The sequence below is a fragment of the Dendrobates tinctorius genome, unplaced genomic scaffold (assembly GCF_039654945.1).
Source record: "Dendrobates tinctorius isolate UK_male_01 unplaced genomic scaffold, ASM3965494v1 ptg000012l, whole genome shotgun sequence".
Taxonomy (NCBI): domain Eukaryota; kingdom Metazoa; phylum Chordata; class Amphibia; order Anura; family Dendrobatidae; genus Dendrobates; species Dendrobates tinctorius.
The window spans coordinates 12,308,113-12,328,713 of NW_027361680.1; the positions used below are offsets into that span (position 1 = coordinate 12,308,113).

The window sequence follows — 20,601 nt, forward strand, 5'->3', positions numbered from 1 at the left end:
CCTCCGTTGGGAAACAAGGACGGCCGCCTATATTGCTGTCCGAGGAGGATTCTGAGGACTGAGTAGAGGAAGAGGAGGTGGAGGGGGACAAGGATCTATCCCGCCCCTTCTGCCTTGGAGCTCCTTCTACGGTTTCTTTTATCTTTCTTTTTAAGGGCTGCCTTTAGGGAACCTTTCACCTCCTGTTGTATTTACTCTTTAAGGCTAGTCACCAAATCAGGGGTCTCCTCCTGTATAGTTTTGTTTATACAGTCAGCGCAGAGATCTTTCTGCCACTGATCTGCTAGCGGGTGTTTGCAAAGGGCGCATTCTCTATTCTTGGTTTTGCTGCTAGCCTTCCTCGACCCCTAGTGATCAAACAGAGAAAATGAAACCCCGTTACCATAAGGGTGACATTCACATAGATCACTCACCACCGCTGTCAATCAGGGGTACCGATCTCGGAGGCTCCTCAGATGCACTCGTGACGTTTCTCCTGGACGTCTCACAGTCATGCCTGTTGCGTTTATGACTGCCGCTCCCACCACTCGAGCGACTGCTCCTGGTATGCTGGCGGCTCGGCCTGGCATCTGGCGAGAGCTCTTACTGCTGACGCTGCTGTCGCTGCTGCTGACGCTGCTCATCTTGCCCCACTTCCATCATGAAGCCTTGGGCATGAGTGCGTCTTCTGTGGTCATCCCCCTTATGTAAGGGTGATCCACTGCACTCTCCGCCGGTTACCCCCACAGCCCCTCCCCCCCTGCCATGCCGCCGGGATCTTCTTTCGCCGGCCGGCGTTGTTTGCTATGGGCGCCGCCATCTTGGATCACCGACGCCGCCTCCCGACATCACGCGGGCACGCCCCTTTCCCAGCGTGCCCTGCGTGGTCAGAGGGGAGCGACCTGGAAGCGGCCGCTCCCTGACGCTCCTGCGCTGCTTCTGGATGCGGCAGAGGGCGGCGCGGCAGCCACGGCAGAGCCCCAGGACCCCAGCCGTGCTGCTTCTGCGCCCGCTCGGACGCTGAGCCCCCGGGGGACCCACGGACGGCGCTTCCCCCTCCCGACACACAGCGCTCAGGAACCAGCCTGATCTTCCACGCAGGCACGAGAGAGGGGCAGGTACGTGATCTTCAGAACACGGGTCCCTGTCAGGACAGGAAACCCAACTGAAGCGAGGGAGAGGTACCGCCCCTTTTATCTTCAGTAGGGTTCCTGTCCTGACTGGGCGGATCCCCCCTCTCATGTGTGCAGTCATGGGAGACAGGAAAACAGTGCTTCTCTTGCTATTCTGCTTCTTATAATACCCTATCTCGAATTGACATGTCATTGGCTAATGAGTTGATGAATGCAGTGGTTGGGGATGTGCAATACTTACCGAGAGTGATCTCGGACCACAGTCCCATCCTTGTGTCCATTAAACGGGAGCGATTGAGAGGAGGGATAAGGGGAGAATGGAAGCTACATCCGGCCTGGATACAACATATAAATATGCAGGACATTATGAGGGAGTTTGGGGAATTCTTTGTCCATAATGATGATAGTGCTCACCCTCTGGTGGTATGGGACGCCATGAAGGCATATCTCAGGGGACTTCTATACAGGGATATATGTAGGAGAAAGTCACATACTAGGCGAGATGAGGTAGATAGTCTGGAAGCCCTAACTAGGGCGGAAATAGAAGTGGCACAGCACGCTACACCCGACACTCAACGGACACTTAGGCAGGCACATGAAAGGGTCAATAGGTTACTACTAGATAAAGCAACTAAAGGTACTGTCACACTAAGCGATATCGCTAGCAATATCGCTATAACTTGGGACGTTATAGCGATATTGCTAGCGACATCGCTGTGTCTGATACTTACCAACGACCAGCTCCCCCGCTGATTATCGCTGATCGTGCGAGAACGTCCAGGACTGTTTCTCGTCGTCAGCTTCCTGCGGCGCTTCCTGTGGAGAGACTAGCGTGGAGCCGGGCGGGAGGACGCAGGATCGCCTAGATTAACAGGTAAGTAGCGACCCCTGTCCCCAGCGATGTCGCTGGTGAGATCTGCCTGTGTGGCAGCTCACTAGTGACCACTTAGCGATGTACCAGCGATCCTGACTGCGTCAAATCGCTGGTCGGGATCGCTGGTACATCGCTAAGTGTGACAGTACCTTAAGAAGCAGGCTTTTCAGAAGATTAGATTCTACGAAGAAGGGGAAAAAGTTGGTCATCTATTGTCGATCATAGCTGCAGCCCAGAGAGACAGCTCATTTATAGATGGTATGGCTACTGCAAGGGGGACAAGGGTTACTGAGACACCCGAAATTCTGGAGATCTTCACAGAATTTTACCAGAACCTCTATTCATCGAGTAGAATGGGAGGGGAGGGGGGGGGTGGAGGCATTTCTGGGAGCAGGACTATTTCAGGCACTATCTATGGAAGATAGGGATAAGTTGTAGTCTCCTATCACAATAGAGGAGTTAGAGATGGCTCTGCATGGCATGACTAATGAGAGGGCCTCGGGTGCAGATGGTCTTCCTGTGGAAATATACAAACATCTAGAAGAGATTCTGTTACCTAAGCTATTAATAGTGTTTGAGGAGGCTATGAAAGAAGGGATTTTGCCTGCATCTATGTGGGAGGCGGTGATAGTGGTGATTCCTAAGGAGGGTAAGAATCCAGGAATTCCAGACTCATACAGGCCAATATCCTTGCTGACAGCTGATGTGAAAATACTGGCTAAAGTGTTGGCGAACCGACTAACTGGTGTTATAGATACATTGATCCACATGGATCAATCTGGGTTTATGCCCAACAGATCAACAGCAGCCAATATACGGAGACTGTACCTCAATCTGCAGTTGCCAGTCGATAACCCAGGTGGGAGAGTGATAGCCTCACTTGATGCTCATAAAGCCTTTGACTCTGTAGAGTGGTCATACCTGTGGAGAGTGCTACATAGTATGGGCTTTGGTCCTCAATTTACAGCGTGGATTCAACTATTGTATACTCAACCCACAGCTAGAGTCAAATTAATGGGGTAATGTCCGCGGGAATACAGCTGCATAGGGGAATGAGGCAGGGCTGTCCACTGTCACCGCTACTATTCGCTATTGCAATAGAGCCATTGGCGGCTGCTATTAGACGTAACAAGGCAATAAAGGGGTTTCAATATGGCGATTTGGAGGAAAAGGTGGCCTTGTATGCGGATGACCTTCTGTTGTTTCTAGGGGATCCCTCAGCTTCATTGGATCACGCTGTGATCTCAGGACTGACCATTAATTGGTCTAAATCAAGCCTATTTAAAGTGGACAAGGAGGTGGTGTGGACTCAGGAAGACATAGGGGCCAACAAACTACAAAGTGTGGAAATGTTTAAATATTTGGCGGTACAGGTTTCCTTGCCGGTGACTGAGTACCTTAATTCTATTCTGATACCTCTACTGGCAATACTAAGAACTAAGGTGGATGCTTGGAACAAATTACACTTATCAGTGGTGGGAAGGATTAATCTACTAAAAATGGTTTTAATACCCAAGCTTTTATATATATTGCACAACTCCCCAATCTGGGTGCCGCGGAAGAGGTTCGGAGGGTGAATTCACTGTTTAGAGCCTTGGTATGGGGTAAGAAACATCCTAGAATAAGGCTTGAAACCTTGCAGAGACCAAAGGATGAGGGGGGACTGGCACTGCCAAATCCGGAAATGTATTTTTTGGCTGCCCAAAGTCAACATCTTAGAGGGTGGTCTAATCAAGAGAAGGCAGGCATCATCAGAGGAGTACTGGAATACGTACTAAATAGAAGCCCGTTGATTCTTGGCCTAGAAGGTGGGAAGATGGGTGTAATGGGAAAAGGGTGTCCCACTCTGCGACTTTTACAAGACCTGTGGAACAGACTAAAGAAGGTGAGAGGGGTGACCGGGTTGACTAGATTCACAGCTATATGGAATAATAGTAACCTCCCAGAGATTCGGAAACCTGGAAGGCTGGAAACGTAGGGGGCTGACATTAATGTCTCAAATTATGGATAACGGGAACCTGAGACCGCTTGTGTGGCTGCAGAGTGAGTTTCAGTTGCCGGATTCTGAGTGGGTACCATTACTGTCAGGTACGGCATGCCATTACGGCTCAAAAACTTTCCAGGGACCTGCAGATGCAGTCTGACAGTGTTGGACTATGTATGTGGTGGTGATGGACTTACGAAGGGGGTAATTTCTAGCACCTACAAAGATATATTGCATACTCATTTGATGGGGTTCCCAATTAAAGCTAGATCCAAATGGGAGTGAGAGATTGGGGCGATGACTGACGAGATATGGGACAAGGTCCTAGAATATGTCCCCAAACTCACTATGTGTGAACCAGCTAGGTTGTCCCATCTTTATGTGATCCATAGTGTGTACCGCTCCCCCCTTCTGATGGTTAAAATGGGGCTGAGAGACAACTCTAACTGTCCAAGATGTGGGGGGTCTGATGCCGGAATCCTTCATATGATGTGGAAATGTCCCAGGCTATCCACATTCTGGGTTAGTGTCATTAACAGACTAGAAGGGCTTACGGATGTATTATACCCAAAAACCCACTGGTCTGCATACTGGGATATGTGGAGGAAATTGGAATAGTTAATAGTGCAAAACTGGCTATAGCCAGGCTGCTATATGTAGCAAGGAAACTGATTGCGAGGTACTGGATAAGGGAAGGACCTCCTTCTGGGAGAGAATTTGTTTAACAGGTGACATATCATTCAGCTGGAGGAGAGGATATATGTTAAAAGAGGCAATTGTAAAACCTATGAGAAGTTGTGGAACCCCTGGCTACAATACGATACAGTTAACTGACGGGAATGTGCTACATAGTACAACGTTGGTGTTGTTGATAGACCCTTAATACCCGAACATAGGTACATTTCTGTTTTGTATGGTTTGAGCGACAATATAGGTAAAGAGAATGACTAACGGTAAATTATGGTGTAAGAGGAATCATATGGAGAAATGATGTTATATATGCAGTCCACATGGGAGGGAGGTAGGGAGAGGGGGAATAGGGATGTTCAATTTTGTAAACCTATTGTTTATGAAAGATTTACTGCTTATACTGTATTTTGAATTCTGACTAATAAAAACCTATTTGATAAAAAAAGAAGAAAAAAAAAAGATAAGTTCCTTGGGGGGTGGGGGGTGGGGGGTGGGGGGGAGGTCTAGTTTCCAAAATGTGGTCTCTTATGGGAGGTTTCCACTGTTTAGGTACATCAAGGGCTCTCCAAACGCGCCATGGCGTCCTCTCTCGATTCCATCCAATTTTACATTCAAAGCCTCAAACGGTGCTCCTTTCCTTCCGAGCCCTGCCGTGAGGCTAAAGAGTGGTTTTCCTCCACACGAGGTATCGGTGTACTCAGGAGAAATTGCACAACTAATATTGTGGATCATTTTCTCCTAATACCCTTGACAAAATAAAAATTGTGTTGGAAGTAAAATTTGTGAAAAAAAGTTAAATGTTCATTTTTTTCCTTCCACATTACTTCAATTCTTGTGAAGCACCTGAAGCATTAATAAACTTCCTGAATGTGGTTTTGAGCACCTTGAGGGGTGCATATTTTAGAATGGTGTCACTTTTGGGTATTTTCTGTCATATTGACTCCTCAAAGTGACTTCAAATGTGAGGTGGTCCCTAAAAAAATAATTCTGGAAATTTTGTTGAAAAAATGAGAAATCGCTGGTCAAATTTTAACCCATAACTTCCTAACAAAGAAAAAAAAAAAAAATTGCTGCCAAAATTGTGCTGATGTAAAGCAGACATATGGGAAATGTTAATTTATTAAGTATCTTGTGTGACATATCTCTGATTTATCAGCATAAAAAGTAAAAGTTTCAAAATTGCAAAATATTAGAAATTTTCGCCATATTTCCGTTTTTTTTTCATAAACAAGTTATATCGAAGAAATTTTACCACTAACATGAAGTACAATATGTCATGAAGAAAAACAGTCTCAATCAATGGGATCCATTGAAGCGTTCCAGAGATATAACAGCATAAAGTGATCGTGGTCAGATTTCAAAATTAAGGCCTGGTGATTAACCTACAAAGTGACTTGGCCCTTAAGGGGTTAAGGATGATTTTACATATAAACACATGCCTCCCCCTTGCTTATATGTATGGTCATTTCTGAACAGACTACAGCCCTGTAAATTAACCGCCCAGTCATGGCTCTCATCCAGCCATGTCTCAGATATCCCCACCATGTCATAATTATGTGCTAACAAAGTAAATTCTAATTCCTCCATTTTGCTGCTGAGGCTTCTGGCTTTAATATACATGCACTTTATGTATCTCTCTGTACCTTTACTCTCTTAAAATATTAACTGCTCTAACCTCACCCACTATGCCACCCCCAATATCTTTATTTTTGTGCCCAGGTCACTATATGCACCATCTTCCCCTCATATAAAATTAATACCCTTTCCCAGTCCCTAGTTTAAACACTCCTCCAACCTACCAGCCATTTTCTCCCCCAGCACAGCCACACCCTCCCCACTAAGGTGCAGCCCATCCCTAGAGTAGAACCTGTAACCAATTGCGAAGTCGGAACAGTTCTCCAGGAACCCAAACCCCTCCTTCCTAAACCAATTCCTGAGCCACTTATTAACCTCCCTAATCTCCCGTTGCCTCTCTGGCGTGGCATGTGGTACAGGCAGTATTTCAGAGAATACCACCTTGGAGGTCCTTGCTTTAAGCTTGCAGCCCAATTCCCTGAAATCATCTTTAAGTACCTTCCACCTACCTCTAACTTTGTTATTTATGCCAATGTGCACCATGACCGCTTGATCCTTACCAGCCCCTCTCAATCCGTCAACCCGATCAGCGATGTGTCAGACTCGAGCGCCAGGTAGGCAGCACACTGTTCGACAATCCCTGTCTTTGTGACAGATTGCCCTATCTGTTCTCCTAATAATTGAGTCTCCCACTAGCAGCACCTGTCTGACCTGCCCTGCTCTTCTATTTCCCCCCTTACTAGAGCAGACACTCCTCCGGCTTTCAGAGGACATGCCTTGCTGCAGCAGTGCTACCCCTGTACTGACACCCAACTCAGCTGCCAACTTAGCAAACTTATTAGGGTGTGCCAGATCAGGACTAGCCTCCCTGGCACTCTTCCCTCTACCCCGCCTTCTAATTGTCACCAAGCTAGCTGCCTTAAGGGCCTGTCACACTAAGCGATATCGCTAGCAATATCGCTATAACTTGTGACGTTATAGCAATATTGCTAGCGATATCGCTGTGTCTGATACTTACCTCCGATCCGCTCCCCCGCTGGTTATCGCTGATCGCGCGAGAACGTCCTGGACCGTTTCTCGTCGTCAGCTTCCTGTGGCGCTTCCTGTGGAGAGACGAGCATGGAGCCGGGCTGGAGGACGTCAGGATTGCCTAGTGTGACAGGTGAGTAGCGACCCCCGACCCCTGCGATGTCGCTGGTGAGATCTGCCTGTGTGGCAGCTCACTAGCGACCACTTAGCGATGCACCAGCGATCCTGACTGCATCATATCGCTGGTCGGGATCGCTGGTGCATCGCTAAGTGTGACAGTACCTTTACTGTCACGCAGCTCCATACTACCATCCTCCCCCACATCTATCTCAGTGAGCTGCTTCTCAGTGAGCAGAAGACTCCTTTTCCATATTGTCTATGGATCTCAGTGTTGCCAGCTGCACATTTAGATTCAGTATCTGGGCTTCCAAATGCACAACATGCTCACATCTCGCACAGCAGTATGCACCATCGACCGGCTGTTCAAGGATTGCATACATGTGGCAAGATGTACACTGGATGGCATTGTCAATAATGGAGCACAATTCCCAATGGGGATTGCATCAGACAGAAAAGAGAAGTAAAAAAAGTGAAGTATTAATAAAATACAAACAGCAATACAGTAATTCCTCTCTTGTCAACTCCCTGAATCCCAAGTCACACACTTACTGCTGTTCGCACTTAGGCTCTGGTCACACTCAACTCGTTCACACTCACTAAGGAAGAAGAGTTTTTTGTTTTTTTCCCCCCCTTTAGCAGCAACCCAACCTACAACTCAATGCACTTCCAAAAGGACTGAAATATTGGCAAAGATCTATGACCTGAAGACCCCAAGTTTCCACAATTTGTTTGAAAATGGACTCCTTTAGCACCCACTCACTCTTTCGCTTTTTGCGGCTCAAAAAGTCTGCCCTGCGATTTTCTACCCTGCCTAATCTGTAGTGCCGTCAGGGATAGGATATTGCTTTCCATCAACCTAAAAATCTGAGATGTTGTGTTCATCAAGGCCCATGACCTGGTTCCCCCTGATGGATGCAAGGTGTTTGTATGTTCGGGGACAGTGCCAATGCTGTTTGTAAAGTGCTGTGGAATTAATGGCGCTATATAAATTAGAAAAATAAAAAAAATAAATGGTTCAGATAGGCCACCACCACCTGATTGTCTGAAAATATTCACATGATGACCCCAGAGGGTATCCAAGAATTTTAACAGGGCATAACTCACTGCCAATAGCTCTTTTTGGCTTGAGGATACATTGAACTCCTGCCTCGGCCAGACCCCCTGAGTAACCTTTGTTGTCCAGGTGAGCCCCCCCAGCGTTTGGGGCTTGAATCCAGGACACTTGTCACACAAGGGACGTCTTTGGTTAGATTGCTCATCTCTTTCCACTAACTCAGGGAACGAATAGTTGCTGAAGAAAGTCATGAGTCCTTCCAAGTGACCTTTTAGGGAAATTTTTTTTTTTTTTTTAAATGTCCCAGTGGAGGCCCCTGGTGTGTATCTGGGCCCACTGGATTGCTGGCAGGCAAGCGGTTAGGGAACCTAGCAAGGACACGGCCTTCCTCAAAGTCATGGATGGGTATTGTGATTCTCTCAACAACTGACTCACAATTTTTCCCTTTTTTCCTCCCTGGGATGCCTCTGGGAGGCAACATTCTTGTTTCGGGGAGTCCAACCTAAGTCCTAGGAACTCCTGTGCTGTCTTTGGCTTGAGCGTTGATTTGTTTTTTAGGTTTAACAGCCAACCCAAGTTTACTAAAACAATCATAACCCTGTCTAGGTGTGTTTTGCAATGCTGGACCGAGTTGCCCATCACCAAGAAGTCGTGCAAATAAGGAACGATCAAAATGTCCTGTTCTCTCAGGTGCACCATAGCTTCCGCCACTAGTTTGGAAGACACCCGAGGGGCTATCGACAAGTTGAAGGAAAGGGTCTTGTATTGGAAGAATTTTATTTCTCCTTTTATGGAGACCGCTACTCTGAGGAACCTTTGAGAGTCTTTGTGTATAGGGACATGGTAATATGCATTGCTGAGATCCAGAACCATCATGAAGCAGTTGGGAAACAATATTTTGATGGCTAACTTCATGGTTTCCATTTTGAACTTTTGTGTCGCTACATACTCGTTCAACTTTCTTATGTTTACAATTGTCCGGTATGACCCATCTGGTTTGTTTACCAGGAACAACAGGGAGTAGGAAACCTTCCATCCTTTCTCGAGGAGGGACCTCCTGGAGAACAGTTTTGTCCACTGGGTCCAAAACCTTGCACACCAGGGCCTCTTGTAACCCCTGGGGAGGATTGTAGGGGAGTTACAACAAAGTTCTGGGGAGAGAATGAACGTAAGTCTATCCTCAGGCCTGACCGGTTTGGTTTTAATATCCAGGTACTGTTTGAAATTCCCTTGCCGGAAGGAAATGGGATAGTCTGCCTCCCGCCTGGGAGGGACGGACCATCACTTTGAGGGCTTCTAACCACAAGAGGAGTTTCCAAAGAGAAATCCCTTGTTTTTGTTTCTTCCTCAGTCCCATCTACTCTGTTCTTTTCGGTGCCTCCTACGGAAAAATTTCCTACTCCGAAAGGACCATTTGCAAGTGAGGTGGCCAGGTTAGGGAACCCCTTTTTCCTATGCCCTGCCTTCTGGAGGATGTCATCCAATGTTTCTCCACATAAAAACTTCCCTTCACAGGGGTTCGAGCATAATTTTAATTTGCAGGTCTCCAGGCCAGTATTTGAGCAAAAGTGCTCAACGGGCTGCATTTGTGAGAGCTGCAGACTTGGAAGCTAGTCTGTTATGAATGGGTCACCGAGGAGAAAAAAGCAAAACAAGCTAAGTCACAGAAAACCAGAGAGGTTGGTAACTATGCAGATTGCAGATCCCTGATCCTACCACACAACTAGCAGTAGCCGTGGAGCGTGCCTACAATGTTCCTAGACGCCTCGTCACGGCCAGAGGACTACATAAGCCTAAAGCAAGAAAAGGGAAAACTAACTGCCCCAGAGCAGACCCCAAAGGAATAGATAGCCCCAACAAGTGTTGACGGTGAAACAAGATGAAGGCACAAACACAGGCAGGAAAATAGGGTGAGCAAATCATGAGGCCCAAACTAACTAGACAGGAAAGGAAAGACACTGTCTGCAACCTGCAAAAAAACCCTACAAAAATCATGTCCAACACTTCTGATAGCAAAATTAACCCTGAAGTCACTAGACTTCTCCCACTATATCAGCACTCTGAAATATTCTGAGACAGAGCAACAAGAGACCGAACTAGTAAGGGACAAAAAGCCAATTGGCAAAATACTGATAAATAAGAGTGGAAATTCAGCACAGCCCCCAGCAGGGGCTGGCTGAGCACACCAAAAAACTGAACAGACCAACAAAATCAAGTGTGAACATTAGCATAAAAACTTCGCTTTAGATGACTGGAACAGAGCTGAAAACCAAGGGCTGACAAGCCAGAACGAATCACCAGCAACTGAATAGGGCGTTGGCTGTCTTAAATCCAATCTGAGACTCCTGAAATCCAATCGTCATCCTCATTCTCAGGTGGCAGATTTCCACCGATCAAATCAGCCTCTCTACCTCCTGTCACCACCAGAGGGAGTCTGGAAGGAGAACTCACAACTGGTGAACCAGAGAATGAACTCACAACACTAGTCTGAGTTGACTGATGAATCTGCCAAAAAAGTTGCTGTCCCCTGTATTACAGGGATGGACTCGAGTACTTCATCCCTGGGCACCCTATGCCGAAGAGGTTTTTCTAGGTGATTCAGCCAGATCATGTGGGATATAGAGGTGCAGGCTGCTGCTATAGCAGGCCTAAGGCCTCTTTCACACTTCAGCTTTTTTACAATCAGTCACAATCCACCAGGTTTTGAAAAAAACGGATCCTCAATTTTCTTTTGAGGATCCGTTTTTTTTCCCCATTGACTTCCATTAATAGCGGATTGTGACGGATTGCCGTCCGTTGCATCCGTTTTTTTTGAGGATCCGCCAAAAGTTGCTGTCCGTCACCATCCTCTAAGATTTCAAAACGGAGCTTGCTTTTTCTCTGGCGGATCCTCCAGACAGTGATTTAACCCGAAATTCTTTCTGGGTGCCGGACAAAAAATTCTCTCTCTCTCTAGGCTGCGATTCCTTTAAAATTCTTCATTTGTCGGATCCGTCAAAAAAAACGGACAGGTGGCATCCGTTGTCATCAGTACTAAAACGGATCCGCCATCAGTCCTTTTGGCAGATTTTGACTGATGCAAAAAACTGAAGTGTGAAAGAGGCCTAAGACTACCCCTCGATGTTTGCTATGCTCCTTTAAGAAAGTTATCTGCCTTCTTATCTAACGGGTCTTTTAAGGCTCCCATGTCCTCAAAGGGGAGGGCAAATTTTATGGATGCCTTTACTACCGCAACATGTAGTTTTGGGGCTTTATCTCACGATGTCGATGCTATATCCTCGAAGGAAATCGGAAACACTTAAGAGGCTATGTTCCCACGATCTATAATATGAATTTATATTGCATTTTTCGACAAAAGAAAGTAATCTATATAAAACCACCACCACTCTCAGAGTTAGCATTATCTGATCCTCTCACATTCTCTTGCACTCAATTTCTTTATCGACTGTGCGTGTACATTGAATTGCACTCGAATGACATCCAAGTTCCGTCCGATGTTTCACACACCCATAGACTTGTATGGGTGTGTGAGCGCCGAGTTTTGCAGAATGCTGCCATTGTCTCATGCCAATTTGAAATGAGAAAACAATCGCAGATCTGCACTTAACCATAGAATAGCATTGGGTCGAGTGCTATGTGTTATATGCCAGTGTGAGTGAGACCTTAAAGTATTAAAGTTGGGAATATAGGATTTTGCTTTCACCTAGCACCAGTGGGAAAAGATTGTTATTACACCATTTTCCTTTCTATTTTTAAGGGCATCAATACAAATATAATAGCCTAGTATTCACTTTAAACATCAGCAAACATGCACAGATATTTGACTTAATATAACACCTGCTGAAAACGCCTCCAGCCAATCCATAGGTTGTGTTATTTGCTCTTTTTAAAACCTCTTCCTCTGTATCAAAAGGGAGGATGGACATCACAGGACCAAAAATTTCTTCCTTGACACAGGTCATATCATCCTTACAATCACCTGATAAGGAGACAAAGCAAAAACAAGGCACTTTCTCATGATCCCTCATAGCTCAAATGAAGTTCACTTATTGACAATACCTAGGATATTAATGAGCTGATGCAGTGGCAACAGATGCAGAAAGTCACACGAGCACACTCATATGCAGAAATAACACTATATATGTTTAATGTAATTACGTTCTTATTGTGTTTCTCTATGATGTGACTCACTACATTTAGGCTTTCCAGTTACAGAATCAACATGATCTACGTTTGTATGAATAAGACCTAACCCATGCTATCCAGCTGGGATACTTTATTCATTTGCACTAATCTTTAGAAACAATAGGCAACTTACTCCAGTTTGATAGTAAAAAACAGTGCATGCTAACAATTCTGAAGCGCCACATACAAATATTAGTCCAACTTATTCACATCACTCTTGGCTGTGGTGGCCAGCCACATAGGTGAACAAGTATGTACTTTATCTAATTTTACAAGCTGGATTTTTTTATTAAGCTGGATTGTTTCAGGTATTATCATTGTTAAATCATAACTAAACATTTGAAATATATTTTGCCCCACACTTCATTATTCGACTAATTACAAGCAATCAAAGCAATAATGAGAAAGGTATTCAAAGAGTGATACCTTTATTGGCTAACCAGAGAAATTATATTTGCAAGCTTTCAAGGCTCAGAAGGCCCCTTCATCAGGCTAATTACATTTCACTTGTAAATAGCCTGATGAAGGGGCCTTCTGAGCCGTGAAAGCTTGCAAATATAATTTCTCTGGTTAGCCAATAAAGGTATCACTCTTTGAATAACTTTCTCATTTTTTTGGGACCTAAGTATTTACATCGATTTTTCTGGCTAACACGGTACCACAATATTATTTTGTATTGTACATTGTAAGCAATGAAAGCAAATCTTGACCCCCCATTCACCACCCCCAAGCAAAAGGTGCACCACTTAGGACACCGGAAATCACAGCTCCTAGCACACAGAAAGGGGTATGCATTCAATAGAAGGCACGTCTGGTTCCAGGTTGTGAAATGTATATGTGGAGTGGCCGTCAGGGGGGAGCTTGGCAAAAGGTGGAGATCACAGGACCTGGACCCCTAACCAATCTGCTGGTAATTATTAGGGCAATGAAATGTGAAAAAAGCACAAATGAAGCTAGCAGACAAATACTCTGTCACTCCCTTTGATTACAGAGTATGTTCTCAGCTCTAGAACACAACACATTTTGATCTACCAATCTTTTACAGAATGTTTGTTAAATAAAAGTAAAATATATAAAAAAGAAAAACACAATGAGACATTACCCAGTACACAGGGATTCATGAAAAACCCCGCTTTCAGTTTAAGATCTTCTGGGAGATGTGGCCCTCCACCAGTCAGCACTTTGGCACCCTAAAAAATGAGCCATAACACACATCTGAGTAGATATAAAAGTGAAAAACTACAATTAGAATAAACAGGCTAGCAATTGCTAACTACCTGCCTGTTATGCGTGCCGCTGACCTCTGCCGGCCCAGAGTGGTCACAGACTGCGGAATCAACAGCAGGACCAAGCCATGACTGGTCTGAGCCGGCACCGGGTAGAATAGACAGGTAATTTTTAGCAACTAAGTGCCTGTTAGTTTTTAGGCCCATAGTAAAAGTAAAATATTCACGCAAAGTCTTTTTAAATCTGAACTATGGTGTGTCTTCTCAATTCCCCAATCAAACTTACTTGCTCTTTTGCGCCTTTAATAAAGCCAAACACTTTCTCAAGCTGTGGTCGATTAATGAGTGGTCCCATTCTCGTGTCTTCTAATAGAGGGTCTCCAATTTTTATATTTTTCACCTTCTTCACCACTTCTTCAGTGAACTTTTGCAATATGTCCCGCTGAACAAAGACACGTGTGCCATTGCAACATACCTAATGGACATAAAAATCAAACCATCCATTAATTGCAAAATCTTAGTTCAGATTCATGACATAATATGAAAAAGACAACCCATTATAGTCAATGATTGGCTGCTCCATTCACATGCCTATATCCAAACTTCGTCCCTATAGAAGCAAAACAAAAACAAAAACACTGGTAGGAGACAAAAAAAAAAAAAATGCAGGAGCCAAACAAGGGTAGGGTATCAGTACGCCTTTATCATTTCAAAAATATACTTAACATTTAGCAAATTTTGTATTGAGTGGATAACTTTTGAAAAGCTTACGCTATATTTTATCTTGACCAAGAGCAGCACAGGGAGGCACATGTGCCATAGGCGGCAGCAGCAGCCTTTATTTAGCAATCGTGCTGCTGACAATTCTTAAGATGGCAATATCAAGGTCAATGATGACACTTGTTTAGTTTTCATTATTTTACATTGGCTAATAATTATTAGAAAAAACTCGTTTTTACATGAGCAGATAAATTGCCCTCGAGAAGCAATGAATAACAATACACAAAGCACATACGATAACAATTACATCAGGGTATGCAGGAGGACTTTAAATGGACAATCACCCTTGAAGGGGGTTTTACACATAGCGATATCGCTAGCAATATCGCTAAAGCGTCACTGATTTTGTGACGCAGAAGCGATATTGCTAGCGATATCGCTATGTGTGATACCTCCGACCAGCTCCCCCGCTGTCTGTCGCTGATCGCGCGAGATCGGCCGGGTCCATTTCTCGTCGGCCGCTTCCTGCTGGCGCCGACGAGCGACGCATGGACGCGGGCGGGCCGTTCTGACACTCCATAGGTTTACATTGTAAAAGCCACTTCCAGGTCGGCACAGAGCAGAGTGAGCCACGGAATCTGAAGAGCGGTGAATTTGGACTGGAAACCCCGCAGCGTGACGCGGGGTCCCCAACATTGCCATGGTGGGCGGATATCATGACGACATCCGGGTCACCAGAGCTAGGAAACTTGTTGATAATGCGCAGTGCATGATCAGCAAGTCTCTGTCAGTGCAGCGCTGACAGCTTCTATGGCATGCAGATGCTGCTTCATCTGCATGCTATAGAAGCGATCAGCCTGAAAAAAAAAATGATTGTCCCATAGTGGGACAAAGTAAAAAAATTAGAAAAAAGTTAAAAAAAAAAAAAAAAAAAAAAAATTAAAATTGTAAAATTATTAAAAACAAAAAAAAAAAAATAGTCTATCACTAAATAAATATTTGAATGAAAAAAAAATCTAAAAGTACTTATATTTGGTATTGCCGCGTCCGCAACGACCCGAACTTTAAAACTGTCCCACTAGTTAACCCCTTAAGTGAATGCCATTTAAAAAATAAAAAAAAACAAGGCAAAAAACAATACTTTATCATCATACAGCCGAACAAAAATTGGAATAACACGCTATAAAAAAGATGGAAATAAATACCGTATATACTCGATATACTATATACTGTATACGCCGACCCGAGTATAAGCCCACCCCCCTAATTCTGCCACAAAAAATTGGGAAAACTTATTGACTCGTGTATAAGCCGAGGGTGCACAGTGAGTGGCCCCAGTTATCATGCACAGTGAGTGGCCCCAGTTATCATGCACAGTGAGTGGCCCCAGTTATCATGCACAGTGAGTGGCCCCAGTTATCATGCACAGTGAGTGGCCCCAGTTATCATGCACAGTGAGTGGCCCCAGTTATCATGCACAGTGTGTGGCCGCCCCATCATATTGCTGCTGCTGCCTCCCTTACAAAAAAACAAAAAAAACAAAAACCTGTATACTCACCTCAGTCGCTGCCCCCTGCTCATCAGCGTTGCGCTCTGCAGTGACTGTGCAGGCAGAGAGCGATAGCGCTCTCTGACCTGTATGTCACTGCAGAGGACGCAAGACAGCAGAGCGCAGGGACAGGTGAATATGCCTCCCAACCCCCCCCCTTCATACTCACCGGGTCCTGGCGCTTGTCTCTGCAGCTCCCCTGCTTGTTCCATGTTGTCGGCGCTGCTCTCTTCCTGGTTCAGCGGTCACGTGGTACCCGCTCATTAAATATGTGCATATTTAATGAGCGGGTACCATTTGACAGCTGAAGCAGGAAGAGAGCAGCGCCGACAACATGGAACAAGCAGAGGAGCTGCAGAGAAGGGTGAGTATGATCTGACACACCCGCTCCCCCTCCCCCGCTGATCCCCCCCCGGTATATGACTCGTGTATAAGCCGAGAGGGGGACTTTCAGCCCCAAAAAATGGGCTGAAAATCTCGGCTTATACACGAGTATATACGGTAAACATGGTACCGCTTAAAACATCTTGTTCAGCAAAAAACACGCCACCATACAGCTCCATCAGAGGAAAAATATAAAAGTTATAGCTCTCAAAATAAAGCGATGCAAAAACAATTTTTTCTATAAAATAGTTTTTATTATAGAAAAGCTCCAAACTTAAAAAAACCCAATATAAATGAGGTATCTCTGTGTAAAGGTACTGACCCAAAGAATAAAACTGCCTATTCAATTTTATCACACACGAAACAATATAAACCTCCCCACCAAAAAATTCATGAATTGCTGGCTTTTGCTCATTCTGTCTCACAAAAATTGGAATAGAAAACGATCAAAAAAAGTCATGGGCCCGAAAATTGTACCAATAAACACATCAACTCGTCTCACAAGAAACAAGACCTCACATGACTCTGTGGTCCAAACTAGAGAAAAATTATAGCTCTCAAAATGTGGTGATGCAAAAACTATTTTTTGCAATAAAAAGCGTCTTTCAGCGTGTGACAGCAGCCAAACATAGAAACCCGCCATAAATCCTCTTTCACACGTCCTGATATTTCTAGTACCGGAGAGGTCAGTGTCCATGTGTGCCATACTTGCGTGGGCACGCTTGTTGTACCACATCAGTACCACAAGGACGAGCGCCAGGGAAGAAGCGTTACAGCAAGTGCTGTTCCACGGCGCCGGGTGCTGAACACTGCTCTCATTCTCCCCTGTTCTGCCGGCAATCGGCGTGAGCAGGGGAGAATGATGAGTGTTACATTTAATAAAAGAGACAGCAGGCGGCGGCTGATGGAACTATTACTCCCATCAGCCTACCCCTGCTGCTGCCAATAACAGTGACAGCAGGAGCGGCGGCAGGGAGTATTCATCTGCAGCTCCTGCACGGTAAATAAATACGGTAATTTAAAAAATAAATAAAAAACGGCATGGGTTCCCCTCTATTTTTGATAACCAGCCAGACAAAACTCACAGCTGGGGGCTGCAACCCTCGGCTGTCAGCAATGTTGGTTATCAAGAATAGTGGGGTCCACATGCTGTTTTTTTAAATGATTTAAATAATTTTTGACAACCAACCTTGTTAAAGCAGACAGCTAGGGGATGGTATTCTCAGGCTGGTGAGAGGCCATGGATACTGACCACCCCAGCCTAAAAATAGCAGCCTGCAGCTGCCCAGAAAAGGCACATCTATTACATGCGCCAATTCTGGCGCTTTACCCAGCTCTTCCCACTTGCTCTGTAGCGGTGGCAAGTGGGGTTGATGCCACCTCTGTACTGTCAGGTGACGTCAAGCCCACGGCTTAGTAATGGAGAGGCATCTATAAAACACCTATCCATTACTAATCCCATAGTTGTATTGTAAATAAAGACACAGCCAGAATGTCTTTACTTAATTAGACCATACTTACAACCTCAAAAACCAACAAGCATAGAGGATTTCAGAATCAATGGTGCAAAAATAATCACCAAAAAATGGCTGAAGACAAAATCAATAAAGAAATAGGGGTTTAATGCAAATCAATACAAATTTTATTAAACACAATATATAAATATAAATATATTTTATATATATACCATCCACAACACAATGCAATAGATAAAAATAGATAAGACCTTTGGACGTGCAATGAGCTGCAGGGTAGATTGCTGCTGAAAGAAAAAAAAAAATCTCTTTAAATCTTCTAACTGAGCGAGTATGAACAAGCTGAGGGTGACAGGAGCTTAAGTGCAAACGGTGGTAAGTGTGTGACCTTCAGTGACTTTGTATTCAGGGAGGAATTACAGAATTGCTGTTATATTTTATTAATACTTTATATTTCTTTGTACTTAATATTTCTGTCTGGTGCAATCCCCATTAGGATGTGCTCCACTATTGCCAATGCCATTCAGTGTACATCTTGCCACATGTATGCAATCTTTGAACAGCCGGTCGAGGGTGCATACTGCTCTGTAAGATGTGAGCACATTGTGCATTTGGAAGCCCAGATACTGGATCTAAATGTGCAGCTGGCAACACTGAGATCCATAGACAATATGGAAAGGAGTCTTCTGCTCACTGAGCAGACGCTCAATGGGATAATGTGGGAGGAGGATGGTATTAAGGAACTGCAGGACAGTGAGGCAGCTAGATGGGGGATAGTTAGAAGGCTGGGTAGAGGGAAGAGCACCAGGGAGGCTAGTTCTGATCTGGCACACCCCAATAAGTTTTTTTAAGATGGCAGCTGAGGGAAGTGTCAGTACAGGGGTAGCACTGCTGCAGCAAGGCATGTCCTCTGAAAGCCGGAGGAGTGTCTGCTCAGGCTACACTTCAGTTTTTTAGCATCAGACACGATGCTGCGAAATTTGTAAAAACCGGATCCAGCGCCGGTTGCCACATGATCAGGCTTTTCTCCCATAGACTTTCATTATCGCCGCATTGCGCCGGATGGCCATGCGTCGCGTCCGGCCTTTGCCGAATTCAGCAAAAACGTTATATGTAACGTTTTTTTCCTATGCCAGACTGCTTTTTTAAACAGCGCATGCCCAGAAGATTTCCTCTGGCATGCATGTTAACCCCTGAAGAGGCAGAAAATCTCTCTCTCAATCTCTCTCCTGATCAGGTTGACAGATTATTGTGAGGGGCTGGTGAGGATCAAGCGGTCATGGTGCACATTGGCTCAAATGACAAAGTTCGGGGTAGGTGGAAGGTCCTTGCTGCCATTGACGAAATAGTATGTCCAATGGCAGTACCCCCACTTTGATGTGGGCCCCGGCGGTGAGCCCGCATCAAAGCCGGGACATGTCAGCTGTATTGAACAGCTGACATGTGCCCGCAATAAGCATGGATGGAATCGCGATTTACCCGCGCCTATTAACTAGTTACATGCCGCTGTCAACTCTGACAGCGGCATTTAACACACGCTTCCGGCCATCGGGCCGGAAATACGCGCACAACTGCCCCCCGTCATGTGATCGGGGGTCATCGGTTTGTTGGTATAACAACCAGAGGTCTCCTTGAGACCTCTATGGTTGTTGATAAAGGATTGCTATGAGCGCCACCTTGTGGTTGGCGCTCATACCAATGCAGTAACTCTGCTACATATAGGCGATCTGAGCATCGACTATGTAGTAGCAGAGCCGATCAAGCTGTGGCAGCTACTAGCCACCCACGTAGGCTATAGCATGGCAAAAGTGAAAGAAAAATAGTTTTAAAAATTAAAATATATATATATATATATATATATATATATATATATATATATATAGATATAGATATAGAGAGAGAGAGAGAGAGAGAGAGAGAGAGAGAGAGAGAGAGAGAGAGAAATATACACACATATTTGGTATCGCCGGGTTCAGAATCGCCCGCGCAATAAAAAAAGGTTTAACCTGATCACCAAACGGCGTAGCGAGAAAAAAAAATCAAAACGTCAGAACGTTTTTTTGGTCGCCGCGTCATTGCATTAAAATGCAATAACGGGCGATCAAAATAATCAAAAGATCATATCTGCACCAAAATGGTATCATTAACCCCTTCCTGACATCCGACATACTATCCCGTCCATGGGACCTGGGCCCCTATGCCCATGGACGGGATAGTACGTCTACCGCGATCAGCGGCGCCCACGTGGCGAGCGCTGCTGATCGCGGCCGGGTGTCAGCTGATTATCACAGCTGACACCCGGCACAATGTGTCAGGGGCGGTCACGGACCGCCCCCGACACGTTAACCCCTTGCACATCGCGATCAAACATGATCGCTGTGTACCGGGAGTTAAAGGGAAGCATCGGCAGGGAGGGGGCTCCCTCCTTGCTTCCCTGAGCCCCCCATGGCAGCGCAATGTGCAGCGCTCCTGCGGGGGACTCCTTTCCTCCAGGCCCCCGAATCCAAGATGGTGACGGGGGCCTTCGGGGGCCTGCAGGAAGCTGGCTTCCTCAGTGCCTGCAAAGCGCAGGCAAGAGGAAGTCTTCTTCAATGCCTGTGACAGATTGCTGATCTGTCACAGTG

The 20,601-nt window shown here is 45.3% G+C and overlaps 1 protein-coding gene across 1 annotated transcript in view; it reads right to left on the reverse strand.

Annotated features, from left to right (window-relative positions):
• ALDH9A1 (aldehyde dehydrogenase 9 family member A1) overlaps positions 1-20,601 on the reverse strand; it is a 191,695-nt gene that overhangs the window by 31,970 nt on the left and 139,124 nt on the right. The window contains exons 8-10 of the mRNA XM_073557997.1: positions 14,136-14,324; positions 13,726-13,813; positions 12,276-12,417 (exon numbers count right to left, since the gene is read on the reverse strand). Of these exons, the coding sequence (XP_073414098.1) occupies positions 12,276-12,417; positions 13,726-13,813; positions 14,136-14,324 (419 nt within the window). The remainder of the gene's footprint in view (positions 1-12,275; positions 12,418-13,725; positions 13,814-14,135; positions 14,325-20,601) is intronic.